At 40.0% G+C, this 18,387-nt stretch overlaps 1 protein-coding gene and 1 long non-coding RNA gene across 2 annotated transcripts in view; one reads left to right on the forward strand and one right to left on the reverse strand.

Annotated features, from left to right (window-relative positions):
• Positions 1 to 18,387, forward strand: part of LOC139472009 (uncharacterized) — a 25,502-nt gene continuing 7,115 nt past the window's right edge. The window contains exons 1-2 of the long non-coding RNA XR_011653873.1: positions 1 to 510; positions 1,209 to 1,267. This is a non-coding gene — a long non-coding RNA (uncharacterized lncRNA). The remainder of the gene's footprint in view (positions 511 to 1,208; positions 1,268 to 18,387) is intronic.
• Positions 6,515 to 18,387, reverse strand: part of LOC139472008 (adaptin ear-binding coat-associated protein 1-like) — a 24,028-nt gene continuing 12,155 nt past the window's right edge. The window contains exons 4-7 of the mRNA XM_071254517.1: positions 18,227 to 18,308; positions 17,190 to 17,298; positions 15,852 to 16,153; positions 6,515 to 14,030 (exon numbers count right to left, since the gene is read on the reverse strand). Of these exons, the coding sequence (XP_071110618.1) occupies positions 13,964 to 14,030; positions 15,852 to 16,153; positions 17,190 to 17,298; positions 18,227 to 18,308 (560 nt within the window). The 3' untranslated portion in view covers positions 6,515 to 13,963. The remainder of the gene's footprint in view (positions 14,031 to 15,851; positions 16,154 to 17,189; positions 17,299 to 18,226; positions 18,309 to 18,387) is intronic.

Raw genomic sequence — 18,387 nt, forward strand, 5'->3', positions numbered from 1 at the left:
ATTACATGTCCGGAATAAGGTTTTGTTTTGTTTGTTTGTTATTTAACGCCGCACTCAGTAATATTCCAGTTAGATGACTTCAAACTGTAAAACATCGCGTCAAGACCAGACAATGCAGTGATTGTTATCACGAGCATCGAACCACACCATTGGGATACGATGACATGCGTCAACCATGTCTGACCAGCCGATCCCGTTAGTCGCGTCTTACGACAAGCATAGGTTGCTGAAGAAGTTTGCCGGATCTTCACGGGTTCTGGATCTTAATGGGTTCCGGATTAACGAATCACAAGTGGAGCAAACAATAAACTCACAAGGATTTACGTTGCTGACAAGATTGCATGGCAGGGTTTGTGGATTTACGAGGTTTCAGTGTTGAGTAAAGTTGATGCAAAACACGACACGTCATGATGGCCATCTTATGATAAATAACATTCTATGTATCTAACCAGATACCACAGAAAGTCCACTCGTTTCGGCTGGAACTGCTGGAATATCGCTCCGCATAAGGTGAGGTGAAAAGGGGATTACGTCGCGTCCAAGATAATTGTGTGTGTGTGTGTGTGTGTGTGTGTGTGTGTGTGTGTGTGTGTGTTTCTGCTTGTACTTGTCCGGAATTATGTCGATTTTATAATGCCAGCACACTGAGATACCTTGCCGCAGTTTAATATGAATAGCCTACTCAGACACAGTATACTCATTCCAATCCGACCAGTTCTTATTGTAGTCCCTTAATGCCGAGCGCCAGACAGGGTAACAACAAGTACCACCATTAGCGTTTTTGGGTATGACCCGGCCGGGGATCGAACCCCTGATCTTCCACTCTCTGGGCGGACACTCTACCACTAGGCGTCCCATAATGGGACAGTTGACTATTAGAACAACGAACGAACATACTTTTGTCAAAGTAAAAAATGTAACGTTTTGAAAGTTTTATTCGTTATCACTTGGGTAAAGCTTCAGATTGATGCATTGTGAATAACTGCACAAGTAATCAGGAGATTGTAGGCAATATTCACTGACTTCCATGGTGGACCCAATAGTCTGTAACACTATCGTATACACGTATTTTAGTATATCTCTGTTGACATAGTATGCTTTTCATGATATCCTTTCTCTGTAAAGAAACAATTAAGGTGTTGAGTATCACAACATGGACTTTGTGTTGGTTACATGTGTTGTTTAAGAGTTTCTGACTTGACTTCCAGGAAATGCTACCTCCTTGCTCCACTCAACGTGACACAGGTGTGCCAAGAAAAGCAAACATGTAAGTTGGACCACTTCTTTAAGTGTACTTAAACGAACCCAATTCTAGAAAGTTATGAAAATTGTACATCAAAGGACAGCCTTCTGGTAAGGCTTGACAATTACACGGTAAGATATTAATCCCTCCCTAAAGTGAAAAAAACTTCATTTCAAAACCGGATTTCTCATCTTATACCTTGCTTATTTTCGCACAGATAGGAAACGATTTTTCTGTCCATTTTTTTCTTTTAACATGTGTAGGAGGTTTGGCAGCGAGTTAATCAAATCATTATGTAAATATTCTGTAGTTAAGTAATAACCCATATGTGTGGTTCTTTAAGCTGAACTCTTTAAATGTTCATTTCTCAGCATGACATATACATCGACATGTTACTTGCGTTATAGTACGATCGTTATCAGGGGCCTGTGTGCCGGAAAACTGGATTTTTGTCCATAATGAAGCTCCATAGAGGACCCAAGGTTGGTCGCTCTTGTACCATCCAATGCTTGTTTAATGTAACGATAAATGCGAGTTTTCATACGGAAAACGATCTGCACGATATGAAGACTTTTTTAAAGGACAGCGTTTGCGGCTGTAGCTATACTCGGCATTCTGGCAGTGAGGTGATGGCGAGTACCTTCATGTTCGGTTCTTTATAGTTTTCAGTTCAAAAACACAATGATCAGCGATTTTACTGGGACTGTTAACAAAAGATTTGTCTTTCCAAGCAGGTCTGACTATAAAAGATTTGCAGTAAAGGGCACAATCATATTGACCAGTTGGACACACTAATTCATCAATATATGCTTTACCGTGAGCCAGTGACCTGGAAATTCCGTAAACTCCCACATTGGTGATATGGTTGATTGCGTGTTGTCGTTGGACGATGCTCATAATGTCAGTCGCTGGTTTGCCTGGCCTGGACTCGATTATGTATAGGACGACGGCATATAGCTTGGATATTGCTGAGTTGAACAACCAACAAAATATAATCAGATAGTCCATACAAATACGTTGATATGTAATGAAATAAAATTATGATTATGTATAGGACGACGTCATATAGCTGTGATATTGCTGAATTAAACAACCAACAAAATATAATCAGATAGTCCATACAAATACGTTGATATGTAATGAAATAAAATTATGATTATGTATAGGACGACGTCATATAGCTGTGATATTGCTGAATTAAACAACCAACAAAATATAATCAGATAGTCCATACAAATACGTTGATATGTAATGAAATATAAAACAAAATGTCTCAATTCAGACCGTATATTTCAATATGAACCAAATGCTTTGGGTTACTCTCGTTAGCATACTGTATATGTTAACGAGAGAAGCAGTCATTTTCCCCATAAGCTACAGTAAGATTGTGTGTCCACAAATCCTGCGCTGTACCGCATGCGTTGTTTGATAAGCACAAAATATATTTGAAACATATAACGTCAACGCCAGAGAGTACCCAGTCTCGATTATCCGAAACAGATTCCATGATGCGTAAAAGGCAAAATAGCGGTGAAAATATAATAATGGATCACTGAAAATCAGTGATGAAGAAAGTTTGGTAAGTAGACTTAAATTATTGACGTGTGAAAGGTCAGGTGCATTTTTATACGGTTGCTGGGGACTTGTTAATTGACAATTCGTACAGAAAACGATCACAAAGTGAGTAGGCTACATTCCCGACTGAGGATGCTCAGATGAGCATGTGGAGTTTGTTATGTCCAGGAATCCCTGTGGGGGAGCCTAAAAGAAGACCTCAAGGTTAAAATTCCTGTGTTGAAATACATATACGACGAAGTAAATAAAAGGTAACTTATCTACAATTACAAATATAATGAAATGGATAATTTTCTCGTTTGAGGCCAGGAAGTGATTTATAAATTATTTATTTCATGTCATTAAATGACAGTGATTGATAGCTCGTCTGTTTTACACGCTCACAAAGATGTGTATCTCTCCGATTAAAGTTTATACATCTCACCAGCGCTGCTAAGTGTTTGCTTCCTGTTGCATTTCGAAATGTAGAAGAGAAAAGGAATATAGAGCTACACGGTGCTGTAGCTCACCTGAGTTAAGATAATCTGCCAGGCAAGAGAAAGTAGATGTAAACACTTGAAAACTGGATTCACAAAACAATTACAAACTTTTTCAAAACGTTACTGGAATAACACTGAAAACTTAAGGCCCCAAAACGCAACGATGATAACCGTTTCCAATACATCGCCAGTGAGTAACTATTTCTTGTTTGTTTCACTTATACCCACGATCAAACATGGGTGGGTACTTTCTTTTGTCCGGCAGTTGAGGGTACAAAGCATCATGAACAGTTCATAATAGTAGTGTAATAAATCGACAAACGTTAAAAAAAGAATGATATCTTAGATACCAACTTCATCAACTTACGCTCGGCATCTTCCCGAGGCAAGGGAGTTAAGTCAGTATAAAAGTCCAGTTCCCACCCTTGCTGAACTCGGCTGGAATTATGGAGTTACATTTTGTCCGGACTAACGGGTCTATGCATAGTCCTATAAAAATCGCGTAACGAAACAGACATCAGGTTCATAAACTAACATGGTGGGTGCCGTTCAGATTTGTGTCGATTGCATTGTTCGCAGAGCCGTCAACCGGGAGTCAACAAATATTTCCCAAATCGTTTCATGTTTTTAATCAAGGTACTCAAGTGAATTGATGCTTTTATTACAATAAAGATCTTGATTATCAATCACATCGTCTTGAGGAGTCACCGCCATTTTGTTTCAAATAAATGCAAGTGATATGAGAAGTGGCATCTGATTCAGTAGGAGGGACATGGTAGGGACATAGTAGGGCCCTCGGCATAAAGGGATTAAAACAAGGTCTGATCGGCTTGGAGTCAGTTTCCTGCTGTGTCTGAGTAGGGTATTCATGTTAAAACTGCAGCATGGTATCTCAGTGGACTTGCACTTTAAACTCGGCATTGGTCGCTATAGAAGTGCAAGAATCTTGAACGCGACGTAAATGCCCATTTCACCTCATGTTTTATTGTTATTACAAATATTGTGAATCTGTTTTCTGCGCTTGAGTGAGTGAGTTGCTTTTAACACCGTTTTGAAAAGTGTTTCAGTTGTATCGCCGAGTGTCGGCTGAAAATGGAACGTTTGAAGTGATGGGGGTGGCAGATGTTAACCACTTTGGAGAAACACGGGAATGGTGTTGTCAGACCAATGATCAAAAGCAGGGCAAATCTGGGAGTCGAACCCATGATGAGGGACGCAAGTCCACACAGCAAAGGGCAACGCTTTAGACCGCAAATATGTCACTTGTAAACCTGGGCCACCCGAGATCATTTCCTTCAAATGAAAATACAACACGTTCTGAATTGAGCACATTTTATGAACTCTCATTGTATGGACTATCTTGATTTATTTCTTCTGTTTGCTCATTAGTGGCAGCTATATGATGGCGGTCTGTGTATAATCATGTGGTGGCACGTGGTCCTGTGGTCAGTTGAAGTAAAGCAACGTCGGTCGCGGAGAGTCTTTAGAAGTGTGGCCGCGTTTCGGCAGCCTGGCGCCTGAGAGTTTCTAGGGCTTAAAGTGTGAGTTAAAAACTTAACGTCGCATCGGCATTATTTCAGTAATATAGCGACGCCCCACACAGAAGCATATGTAACACATGTGGCGTCTCCTTGGACAGATGACTTTGTTCGAAATGTGCCTCTTTTCACCCATCAGTGAATGGGTACCCGATAGCATAGATGGCAATGTGGTTGTTAACCTTCTAGCGCCTAACAGGCAGCTTGCGTTGTATACTCCCGAGGGAACTGAGAATGATTCTTGAGAGCACACTGAATCTGTGACCGGGGTAATAATAGCACTTTGGGCATGCCCCCGAGTCGTGTGGAAATATGCGCAATATAATTACCCTATTATTATAACCAAGTCTGGAACAGGCAACCGGTTATTGAAATTATGGTGAATGCTCCACAACGTACGTTGACAAACTATCAACCAAGTCACTGACCCATTTCGTCATCTTGGATGAGATTGTTGGGGCCCAATTCTAACTTGGAATCCCCACAGAAGATCAACACTCAGGTCTACACGTTCAATTGGTGACTTACGTCAACCCAAGATATATACTGATTGTTTGTTTGTTGTTTCATGCCGCACTCAGCAATATGAAAGCGATATGAGGCAGTCTGTAAATAAAAGTCTGGACCAGACAATCCACTGATTGACATCACGAGCATGGATCCAAGCAATTTGTAAACGATGACATGCAACAACCAAGTCAGCGACCCTTACACCCGATCCCGTTAGTCACATTTTACGGCAAGCATGGGTTGCTGAAGACCAATTCTACTCTGGGTCACGGGCCAAATATGTACTATCTGTCTGAATAGGGCACTGCTATGTGTGATTACAGCATCAGTCTGCACAATACTAAGATGCCCGCCCATCCTCCACGGAGTACTCAAGCCATCAGTCTGCACAATACTAAGATGCCCTCCCATCCTCCGTGGAGTACTCTAGCCAGCAGTCTGCACATTACGAAGATGCCCACCCATCCTCCACGGAGTACTCAAGCCATCAGTCTGCACATTACGAAGATGCCCGCCCATCCTCCGTGGAGTTCTCCAGCCAGCAGTCTGCACAATACTAAGATGCCCTCCCATCCTCCACGGAGTACTCCAGCCAGCAGTCTGCACAATACTAAGATGCCCTCCCATCCTCCGTGGGGTACTCCAGCCAGCAGTCTGCACATTACGAAGATGGCCGCCCATCCTCCGTGGAGTACTCCAGCCAGCAGTCTGCACAATACGAAGATGCCCGCCCATCCTCCGTGGAGTACTCCAGCCAGCAGTCTGCACATTACGAAGATGCCCACCCGTCCTCCGTGGAGTTCTCCAGCCAGCAGTCTGCACATTACGAAGATGCCCACCCGTCCTCCGTGGAGTTCTCCAGCCAGCAGTCTGCACATTACGAAGATGCCGGCCCATCCTCCGTGGAGTTCTCCAGCCAGCAGTCAAACGTCAACAGTGTTGATTTCCCTTTATTACAGACAGTCCAGAAAACTTCGCGATTATTGACAAAGTTTCGAATCTTACGACTGCTTGTCTGACCTTATCTAAAGGCTTCTGCCAATCATTATCACGACATCGTTGTGTGATGTGCCGTGTCCATGATGATGGTTAATCATCATAGAGAGTCCCCTTTCTTCACACACAGTTGGTTTACAACAAAACACAACAACATTCATTTTGTCATGAGAAATGGTTTATCTTCATATCGGCCTGACAAGTGACAAGATACCATGCAGTCCCAGAAACAATCAACTCTTAACAGAAGACTGACCCGTCCATCAAACAGTGGCATCAAATGCCCAGGATTCCAACTTCCTTCTTCAATTAATATTACACCATCACACAGACAATTATGCATATATACCTACATTATACATCTTAAACCTCATAACATTCACTACACAATGTGGCTGCATATATCTATTAATGTGTGTCATATCTCATCAAAAATCAACTGAATGATTAATATAAGGCCAAAAGAAATATACTTCTTGTTCAGAATTGTCTTATACTTGGGGGACCTTCTACTACAAGGCTGTGGATTTTCTATTTTTCTGTTCAGTGACTTCAAGTCCACAGGAGGATACAGTTCAAATCCAATGTCTTGCATATCAGCCGTGTACAGGAGCTACCATCTTTATCTACAAACTCTCACAACTGTGTATCAACCTTCCTGCATTCTTCCTTCACCTGACAAGGTCCTCCTCACAGTATCTCCCTACACCTTTAAGACCTTTGGTGCCAGATCTTCAGCATGCTGGGATGTTACTGAACTCACCCCTCCACTCAGATGAGCCCTTCATTGATTCCCTTTAAATACCAACTTAAGACCCATTTGCATGTATTTTAGCAATATTGACTGTGTTTTCATATGCGCTAAGAGGCATGGTGTTACAGCGCTTTACAAGTGGCCTAATTATTATTATTATCATTATCATTATTATTATTATTATTTCACAAACCAATAAACAGTTTGCCATGCATGTTATACAGGTTTACAAATATTTATAAATAATTCAAAACAATTGCAACATCAAACAACCATCAGTCAAACATATTTTCAAAATAATCGAAAACAAAGTCTCTCCAACACAACATAAAAAAATTTCCACAAAAAAAAATAACCTGCATATTACCTGACAGGAGTAAACAGCAATAGAAGTTCCTATATTTCTTTCTTTTAAATTTCACCAAGAGTGAGTTGGGTTTTGCTCTTCTTTCAGCAATATTCCAGAAATATCCCAGGGACACCAGAAATGGCCTTACACATATAGAAGAAAGGTACACTGACATACTGAGATGACAAATATTTTATTATGTGATAAAATACTAACACAAGGATGAAAGATAAGTTGCTGTGTACTCATGCATATCAAGAACTGTATTCTATTTTCAGCATAATCCTCCACTGAGAACCCTTCTTCACTCACACAGGGCATGATCCACAGGACAAGCGATTCATTTCTTGTGGCCTTACACTGTTGTCAAAAAAAATTTAATAACTGAAATTATGTTTAAACTTCAAACAATATATATTCAACTGGACTGACAAACACGAGACTCACAATGATTCTAAAAATGAGACCCGTTTTCCAGTTATTCATATAGCTTCTGACATAATTTCTCACATGTCTACATCATACACATCCTCAAAATAACATCCCCACCCACCATGCTGACAAACATGATAACATAAATTTAAATGGAATGTAATTCTACTTAGGAAGTAATTTGCTGCATTCTATTGGCTTGCTTATCATCATAACCAGATAGATGTTATTCAGAAAAAGTCCATCACTGCAACAAAATCCTCAACCTGCTCAGACAATATTTTTTATATTATTTTTAAGTGGGATGGGATTTGTAAATGATGTCTGCATCAATGATAGTTGTGCTTCTTAAAATGTTTCCCACATCTAATTAAAGGCAAGGCATGGGAAATTGAGTAACATTTTCTAATCAACATCCCAGGAATATTGCTGCTGGGGGAAACAAACAATGGACTGATATTGTGAGTCTTAACCAGACAATCAAGTGACTGATATTGTGAGTCTTTTTAACCACATAATCCAGTGACTGATATTGTGAGTCTTAACCAGACAATCCATTGACTGATATTTTGAGTCTTTTTAACCACATAATCCAGTGACTGATATTGTGAGTCTTAACCACACAATCCAGTGACTGATATTGTGAGTCTTAACCACACAATCAGTGACTGATATTGTGAGTCTTAACCAGACAATCCAGTGACTGATATTGTGAGTCTTAACCACACAATCAGTGACTGATATTGAGAGTCTTAACCACACAATCCAGTGACAATCCAATGATTGATATCGTGAGCAACGAACCACGTCAAGGTACGATGACATGGCATCAATAAAGTCACTGAGTCTGACCATCCAATCCCATAAGTCACCTCTTTCAACTGGCATAGGTTGCTAGGCACCAATGCTAACCTGGAATACCCACGGGGCAGGATTTCATGACCTGTATCAAACCCACAAACATGAGGGATTAAGATTAACCAACTGTCATGGCAAAGAGACTCATCAAGGCTTGCAACGTTATTGTATATGTCATAATGGTAAGAGTCACAATTATTCTTTAGGTTGGAACCAGTAATTCTGAAGAGAAAGGCCAATAAAAGACAGCAATATTAATAAGCACTTTGAAATCAGACCGTTTGCTCTGATTCGATACGGAGAGAGATATTGAACCTGGACAACAGATCAGATATCAAGAGTTCACAACTAATTCAATTCCAAACAATGCTTATCAATGATGTTAACCTACTCCAAAACTAAATGTTAATTTCCATAAGAAACTTGTACACAATCGAGTCAGTAAAACCGGACTGCCTTTCACAATTCAGCAAAACAACAAAACAGAAGCACTATACATAAAAACAGCAGTTTATGATAAATTCGAACATATTCTCACAATATATATAATATATGTACACATGAAAATTATAAATATACAACTTTTAATATAATTACAAACATAATCAAGATGCAGTCACCTCTTCCATGATAGGAACAAACTTTGGGCCACAGAAGGTAAAGGTCATGCAAAGTATACTCATATTTTTATAATTCAAGAAATAAAATTAAATGAACAAATTGTGTTTACATTTTTTTAATGGCAGTAACGTTTTTTGCACGTTTTGATACTTACTAATTTAATCTTCATATTTAGTCGTTCGCAACGTTCCTGTACAAGTTGAGTGACAATATTACTCCCACATGACTCAATCTCATTAAAATCATATCTAAGTTCTCGCTGCCGCTAAACAAAGATCTCAGGACATCCCATTCCGGGTCACGTCACACCGACCTTGCGCGAACTTTGACAGACCAATGGAATGACCAATCAGAAGGCAGGTTTCTCATGTTTCACTAATTTAAAATTTGGGGACTATGCTTTGAAACATATTTTGACAAATTTGAAACCTGAACAAAAGAACATTCTGGAATGGCTAATAGATAGTCTAGATTGTATGGATTCAGTCGTTAAACTCGTCACTATCGTTCAGAATACCCCGTGTTAAAGTTTTCGAGGTTGCATGATTAGAAATCACATTCTGACTGTCACTTCATAATCTGGTAAGCGACGGTCTGATTGGTCGGATGAAAGGTCGTTCTGACATGACCCCTAATGGGCTGTCTTCAGATCTTTGTTTAGCGGTAGTGAGAACTAAGGTCTGATTTTAATGAGATTGCACATGACTTTAAACATAATGTCACTTTATATCATGGCATGGCAGTGTTTATCTCACTGGCAAAATCCATGACCACGGCAACGTGCTTAAACCTGGTGAAAGGCAGACTGGGCCTGTGACTGAGACCAATGATTTGTGGATCCAGGCCAGACTAAGGGATGCAACTCTGCACAACCTAATTACAGTGCTTTCAGTCACTGGGCTACCAATGGCCCACAACCATAAGCATATTTGATTTAACTCTAAAAGAGATTTCTCAGAGGGAGATGACTGTGATCTCAGTGTCTGCTCCCCAACTGAATACAGCATTATCAGGCATCCTACTGCTGCAATGAAGGCTGGTTCACTGTAGTGTTTGCACTGCGTCATGTTTAGAGATAAATTAAAGTTTGCAGTTATCTTTTCTGGAATCCATGTTTATCAGACTGGTATTTGGAATTCACTTTTGTTGAAGGTCTTCACATAGATGCCAGATGCTGAGATTTATTTTCTAACATAAAACTCAAATAAAACATAACATTTGATATTACACTGCTGTGAACATAACACTTGATATTACACTGCTGTGAACATAACACTTGATATTACACTGCTGTGAACATAACACTTTGACAGAACTATTGTCATACAAGAGTTACATCCCCTCAAATTGTCTCACTTTATTGTATGGCACAAACAGCTGCCGTCTTTTTTACTTTAGTTCCACATTGACAAGGCAAATAATTACAGATGGTCATTTATGGAGTTAATATCGCTTCTTGCTGTTTATTCTCTTGAAAATGTTTCCTTAATAAACTGTAATTTCTCATTTAACTCGTAAATCGAGACAGTTTGTTACGCAAAGCCCCATTTTTGTTACTTGACCAGTGTGTATTCTTCAGCTTCCAACAGCCGTCTCATAGCTTTCTAGAATAATTTTTGTTGAAGTTGATTTAGTATATAATCAGACCTTAAAGTATGATAAAGAATTTTAGTGACACTGTTTGCAAACACTGAACTACCCTGCTGACTCTTTCAATGTAATTACGACACCTGTCATCTGATATCATTGAATATCTGCAAGTCCCGGCACCGCGGTGTGTCTTTGCCTTTCACTTCCTGATTCGGCTTATCTACTGTCATTTCATGTTCTTTCATATTTCAAGGGTCAAATTAATACCTCGGCTTATCTACGGGGTGGGCTTACCTGCGGTCATATACGGTACTTTTCAAGTCTCAATTACAAGGGGTTGTGAAACCTGAATGTCATGCTGGGAGAGTACACGTTTCATGGTTTTACATTGGAAATGAAATAATCTAATTTTCTGGGAGATGCCTTTGAGTGACAGATACCCTAATGCTGAACATTTCCTCATGCATGAAGCAAATCCCATTCATATACACCGGTATGCGGAATACACTGCTCATTGGCCCAAGGGCAAGTAGGGTGAGTAGGGCGACCTCACCGGCCACACCTCTGATCTATATGACAGGAGTGTTTACATCAAGCTGCAGAAACACCGTGATCACAAACATAAACATTATACAAGCACAACAAAATATAACAATGTTGCTACAGGAGGAGATGTTGAAAAGATGAATATTTTTATTTTGTAACATTTTTATTTTTATTTTGTTTTGAATACTGTAACATGAAATCAGTCTTGACCATGAACTCAGTCACCATTGCCCACAAAGCATTCTCCTACATAACCTCCCCTGTGGGAAACCAGGGAAGAGCAGGCTGTCATAGACTAACGCTTAGTCCGGAAAATATATAACCATGAAAGAAACAAATAACTCCATTTATATTTAAAAGGAGCCAAGTGAGATGGGTGATTCAGAAAATGTAGAAAATCTAGACTTGCTTTATTTAGGGCATAAGCATTACAGAAAGGCCTGAGAGGAAGGGAAATAATATGGTTCAGGGACTGTGAGACAGGCTAAGGTTGATGTACGACAACAGAGCGGACTAAAATGAGGATTGAGTGACTGACTTTGAGCCATCATCGCCCGATGGCATGGATGTGTTATTATAGTCATGCTATTAAACACAGATTTGCCATGTTCATATGTCTGCTAAAAATTCCACAATCTGAAAGACTCAAGACCTGAAATACTTCATATAAATGCCTACTATAATAGCCTACATATAAATGAAACAGGGTGATCGTAATTCATGCTGCTGAGAAGATTGAAATAAGTCACCAACCGGTGGTTGATAGCACGAACCTCTATTCCTACAGCTGGGTACAATGCCTCGCTAGGACCTGCATCACACAGAAATTCGGCTGAGGTATGGATAAATGTAAATAGTCCTATTCCAACCGGTACAAGTTCTTCAAATACTTGATAATCTAGATCTGATTTTACCTGTGAATGTCTAGATGATATGAAGACTGACAACACTGAGCCTAAGGGGTATACATGTATATATATCCTTGTATTCTACAGTTTCTATTTTTCATATTTCATAGATCATTATGAAGTCAAATATGAAATCTGATCACCTGAAATTCACATTATGTCCAAGTTTACAAATTCAAAAAGAAATTTCATAACATTCTATTTCAACTTAATCAGAAAATATGGAAGTTAAATTTAGTTAAATTGAGATTAAATTTTTTTAATCAAAGTCAGAAAATATACATGTCAATTTTGATTTATCATAAAATTCTGATTAATTTGTTAAATATGGAAGGGTGATATTATCCAAAACATAGAATACTGAGGACAAGTCTCAGGAAATCAGACTACAAAGACATGTCTGAAGTAATCAGACGTTTATTTCAACATGTTCAAAAGCCTTGTAAGGATTGACTACAGTTTTTCCTCACCTGTCTAACACACCTCACATCAGCGCCAAAGAGGATAGATCAGGTTTCAGATTAACTATATAGTTACAACATTGACAACTCATGGAAAGACTATCACAAACATCCTGATTAACACCTTGATGAAACCTACCTTAGAATCCTATCTGCTTCCTAATCTGAATGTCTCATCCTTGACATTAATCCACCAAGTCATACCTATACTCAGCCTCCCGAGGCAAGGGAGATAACTGACTTTAAAAGTTCAGTTCCCATCCTTGTGAAACAAGGCTGAAATTTCTAGGCTCGATTGAAGCGCCACCAGTGGCTATTACAAATTATTTCCCTTCTATGTTCCTCCTGTTGACCAATCAGATCCACTTCTCAGATCACTTGCATTTGCTTCAAACAAAATGGCGACACCCAGTCAAAACAATCTGATCGATAATCAAGATCTTTATTGTAATAAAACAAGCCTTTCGCCACAAAGTGCATCAAATCACTTGACCACCTTGATTAAAAAGATGAAAAGAATGGAACATATCTGTTGACATCCAGTTGACAGTACAGATGCTTTGCAAATCCTGCAGTCGACCGAAATCTCCACGTTGAAATGCATGTTGTTTACAACCTGGATGTCTACTTCGTTGCGTGATTTTGATATAACTATGCACAGACTCACTCGTCCAGCCGTTAGTAACACCCCAATTCCAGCTTAGTTCGGAAGGGTGGGAACTGGACTTTTATGGTCAGTTAACGCCTTGCCTCATGAAAATGACCTATACTAAAATGTTATAAACAGTCAATTGTGTAACAGATTAATGGGAACTGTGCAGAAAAAAGTGTGACAAAATGTCAATAAAACCACCACTACACCTTGATGACCTGGTCAGTAACTAAGATACTACACAATCTGCCATCCAAATGCTGTAACTGATGATGCTAATAACAATGTGAAATGTACAACCGCTATGTACATCTATGTTGATGATGGTGTGTGACACGATGACATGTTCACTAGATGTGAACGCTACACTGCTGTGGACGTTCCCTGATGAACGTAGATTCACTTAATATATACAATGGATTGGGAGAAGGGAAGTAACTCTTTACTGTCATCAAAACTGCACCCATGGGCCTCCTCCTCCCTCGTTGCTGGAATTACTGTTTTGACTCTGTCCAAAACTGGAACATAAATTAAGGATGTTATCAATATTAATAATATAACCCAGCGTCACAGACATAGATGAATCTTTTCCTTTATTATAACTGATCATTGAAATTTTGGTGTCATGCTGATCGGCCGTTTTATTTCAACTGCTCATTAATTTTCTTGTTTGTGATGAGGCCCTAGCAATGTGACATCAGATGAACACATCATCACAAATATTAGAAGATGACGATGATTTGACCCCTTTTGAAGTAATTTTGAAATTCCTCGCCAAAGCTCAGAACATAGAGCATTTATTCACTGACAGCGAGATTGCGAAAATGAGTCCTTGTTTGAATGTTGCAATATGTCTGTCCACCATTACAGAATTATGATGATCATTATGATTGCCTGTAAAGAATCAAGACTGGCTAAAAACTGCGCCTACCTCTATAGAATGCTTACTTTTTCAGTTGAAAGTACGACTCAGTTGTGTAGATTTGAAAAATACCTTTTTGAGAAATATTCTCTAAATTCAGACAAGCGGACATCCTTAATGTGGGACGAAATACAGAGGTCATATCTCGACAGTGGATACCATATGTATCGAAGAAACATTTCCTTCATCAAAGGAAATTAATTTTGGCAGATATAAGTCAATTTCTGAAACAGTGGCAGACACCTTACAAGATATTTTTCAGTAAACTGCTGGGCAAAGGACACTTGAAAATTGGATTTGACAAAAAATTAAAAAGTTCTCAAAATGTTACTAGGCTGAAAACAGTTGCTGAAACAATGCAAATTTAAGGTCCAAAACACAAATTACTATGATACCTGTATCAAACACATCACCATTAAATAACCATTTCTTGATGGTTTCATTTTAGCCACCAACTAACATGGGTGTATACTTTCTTCTGTCAAGCAGTTGTTTTTTTTTATCTGCATCCTATATCTTTATGCCTTTGCATCATTTTGTATCGATACATGACTGTACTGTGTGATATGCATTGTGTTTACAGCATATCATTATGCAAGGACTGGTAAGTGAAGAGCTCCACTCCACACATCTAGACATTTATCACTTCGGTTGATGACATCTTCCCAAGGCAAGGGAGGTAACTCACTATGAAAGTATTGTTTCCCCCCATCCATTAACTAGTCCAGAATTATGAACTCATATTTTTGCTGGACAAACGAGTCTGTACACTGTCCCATCAAAATCACGTAACAAAACTGACATCCGGTTCCTAAACAACAAGGCAGCAGCCGTGCAGATTTGGGTCAATTGCAGGATTTGCACAGCATGTGTACCGTTGCCTGGGCATCTAGACATCTTTTCAAAATCTTTTCATGTTTGTAATCAAGAAGTTCAAGTAATTTGATGTACTTCACAAGGTAAGACCTGTTTTTTTACCATAAAGATCTTGATTATCGATCACATCGTCTTAAATGGGCACGCCATTTTGTTTTAACCAAAAGCAAGTGAGACAAGATGTGAAATCTGATTGGTCAATAGGAGGGACATAACTCGTAGTAACCACTGGTGGCGCTACGATAGAGCCACTTAATTTCAGCCCAGTTCAGCAAGTGTGGAAACTGGACTTTTATAGTCAGTTGAATCCCTTGCCTCAGAAAGATGGTTTGTAATGATGATGTTGGAGACTTAACAAGCACTTCCGGAGGAGCTGTTTTCGCACATGGTATGGGAAAACACAATTATCACTTTGGGAAAACACACAAACAGGGGTATGGATCATAATCCCGGTGAGTATGGTTTTCAAAAAGGGGTCAAATTGGGTTGTCTTAGACAACTGGGAGAATTGTACCCCCCAAATTGTCATGTGAGTACTTACTCTGCGCTAGTGAAGTCCCCCCACAAGTCGGGTGTGGCCTTCTTCGTGGGCTGTGCAGGTTGTGATGGCGCCAACGCTGGAGCCCCTCCAATGTCCAGCACCAGGTCCAAATTCTGAGTTCCACTCTGATTGCCAGGCTGACTAGCTGGTTGGGCCACTGGCTGTGCAGCCTGAGGTGGGGCCTGTACACTGACGCCACCTGGTGGTGGCAACTTCACTCCCCCTGGTGGCGGAGGGAGTAAACCTATTGCTCCCCCTGCTTTTGCTCTTGGTCTGGCCTTGGCAGCACCATCTCTCTTTGACTGTAATGTTGGGAGAGTTAGATTGAGGGGAGTTAGAGGACATGATAATGGTGGGAGACAATTTTAACTTGAATTTTCATACCTGTTTGTCAGCAACCAACATGCTAAATGTCCTAACTAAAGAATCCAGATGAAATCTTCATCAGAAAAAAAATAACAGTTATAACATGGCATCTTGGCCTATTGTTGAAAGAGAAACCACAGACTCAGGTTGCAGATATTTACAATTCCCAAGTTGGGGTCTAGTGTCAGACCATGGAGCATTATCAGGGTTAAAAACAGCATTGACCGAGACAAGAGGACCCTCACAATGTGGAGATGCAATTCGGCCCACGTCACACTGGCACCTTAGATGGCATGGCACCTCAGCTCTCCATGACGACAAGGGATTGGTATTGGAGGTTTAAAGCGTATCACAATATTTTACAATGCACGAGATCGTATTGCGATACGTATCACCATATATTGTACAATTCTAGATTTTGATTTCATCAGCAATTTAAAACACCGCCATATGGATGAGGTGAGGTGAAAAGGGGTTTAACATCACCTCCAAGATTATTGCACTTACATAGTGACGTGCATGCATGTTTGGTGTGTGTGTGTGTGTGTGGCTGGTTGTACTAGCCTGGACTGATGCAGATGCTCTACCACCAGACCACTGAGGCGGCCAGTATATGAATGAGTGTTGATTTGAAGTCCATAAATGGAACAAAACAAGATGCTGGTACAACAAAAGGTTTGCTCATTTTCAAAAAGTACGAACAGATTCATGCTCCAGGTACTTGGCAAGTGTATAACATTAAACACAGGATAAAATCACTACATGATATCGCCCAATATAACCAGCCTTAAAATATGATATTGCCATTATTGTGATATGAATAGTGGAAGGAATGAACCTCGATTAACCAGTATAGCAGTAATACCGCCCATGGTAAATGACTACTGTTGCTTTACGGCTGAAATACTGCTGATTCCGTGTTAAGTTTGAACTCACTCCAAGACTCTAAGAGGTTGCTGACAGAGTACTGACCCCGATATTGAGTGTAATGGTCTGCCCCTCCTTGAAGCCAAGATCCAGTTTAGGTCCACTGTCTAAAGTAGCTGCACTCTTCTCAGCCTCTGCTTCTTGCTTCAGCCATCTGCAGATACACACAACAACAACTGCAACACTTCATACTGAGATGTGAACAGGCTTTGGCCTCACTGATTCTCCAAGAAACAAAAAACATGGGCCATTGAAACCTGTGAATGAAAACATGGCCAGTGACCCATGCAATGAGGGCACGATGACAATCAATCCGCCAAGTTACCGCATCCTCCCAAGGCAAGGGTGGTAACTGGCTCAAAAAGTACAGTTTCATCCTTGCCAAACTACGCTGAAATGTCGTGGCTTGATCATCATGCCACCAGTGGCCATTACCAGTTATCGTTGTTACGTCCCTCTTACTGACCAATCAGATTCCACTTCTCAAATCACTTGTATTTGCTTCAAACAAAATGGCAGTGCCCAGTCAGATGATGTGATCAATAATCAAGACCTAATCAAGACCTATATTGTAATAATATGGGTCTTACCCCCGCGAAGTGCATCAAAAAATCACTTAAGCACCTTGATTAAAAACATCAAAAGTTTTGTGAAATATCTGTCAACGTCCAGTTGACATCTTTTGCATATACTGCAGTCAATCAAAATCTGCTCCGTGAAATCCATGGTGTTTACAAACCAGATATCTAGTCTGTTGGGCTATTTTTATAGGACACTATGCATAGACTCGTTAGTCCAACCAAAATGTAAATCAAGGGTAGGAAACTGGAATTTTACTCCCTTGCGTCGGAAAGATGAGTGAGCGCGGGACTGATCACCCAATCAAACTTAGTCACCTCCTAAGTCTTTCCATGCTGACACTGACGCAGTGCTTCAGTTTAATTAGTACGTCATCAAGAAAAGACTCCGCCTACTATTGGTGCAAATGTTGCACAATGGTATTGTTAGTTAGGGCTAGGGTTAGGGAACAGTTTGGGTATTGGACTCAAACACGGTAACCTTAAAAATGACAGTTCACTCACTTGAAGTGGTCCTGAAGTGAGACATTGAGATCAAAGGAATCTGCGCGGTCTTGAAACCCAATACCAATGAATGCACTGCGGCCTGTAATAGAAATCCAGATTACCTTGGAATGATTACACAAGACAAGGCTTCAACACTAACAACATCAGGATCAAGCAGG

This window comes from Haliotis cracherodii, unplaced genomic scaffold, assembly GCF_022045235.1.
Source record: "Haliotis cracherodii isolate W230 unplaced genomic scaffold, xgHalCrac1.p SCAF_23, whole genome shotgun sequence".
Lineage (NCBI taxonomy): Eukaryota > Metazoa > Mollusca > Gastropoda > Lepetellida > Haliotidae > Haliotis > Haliotis cracherodii.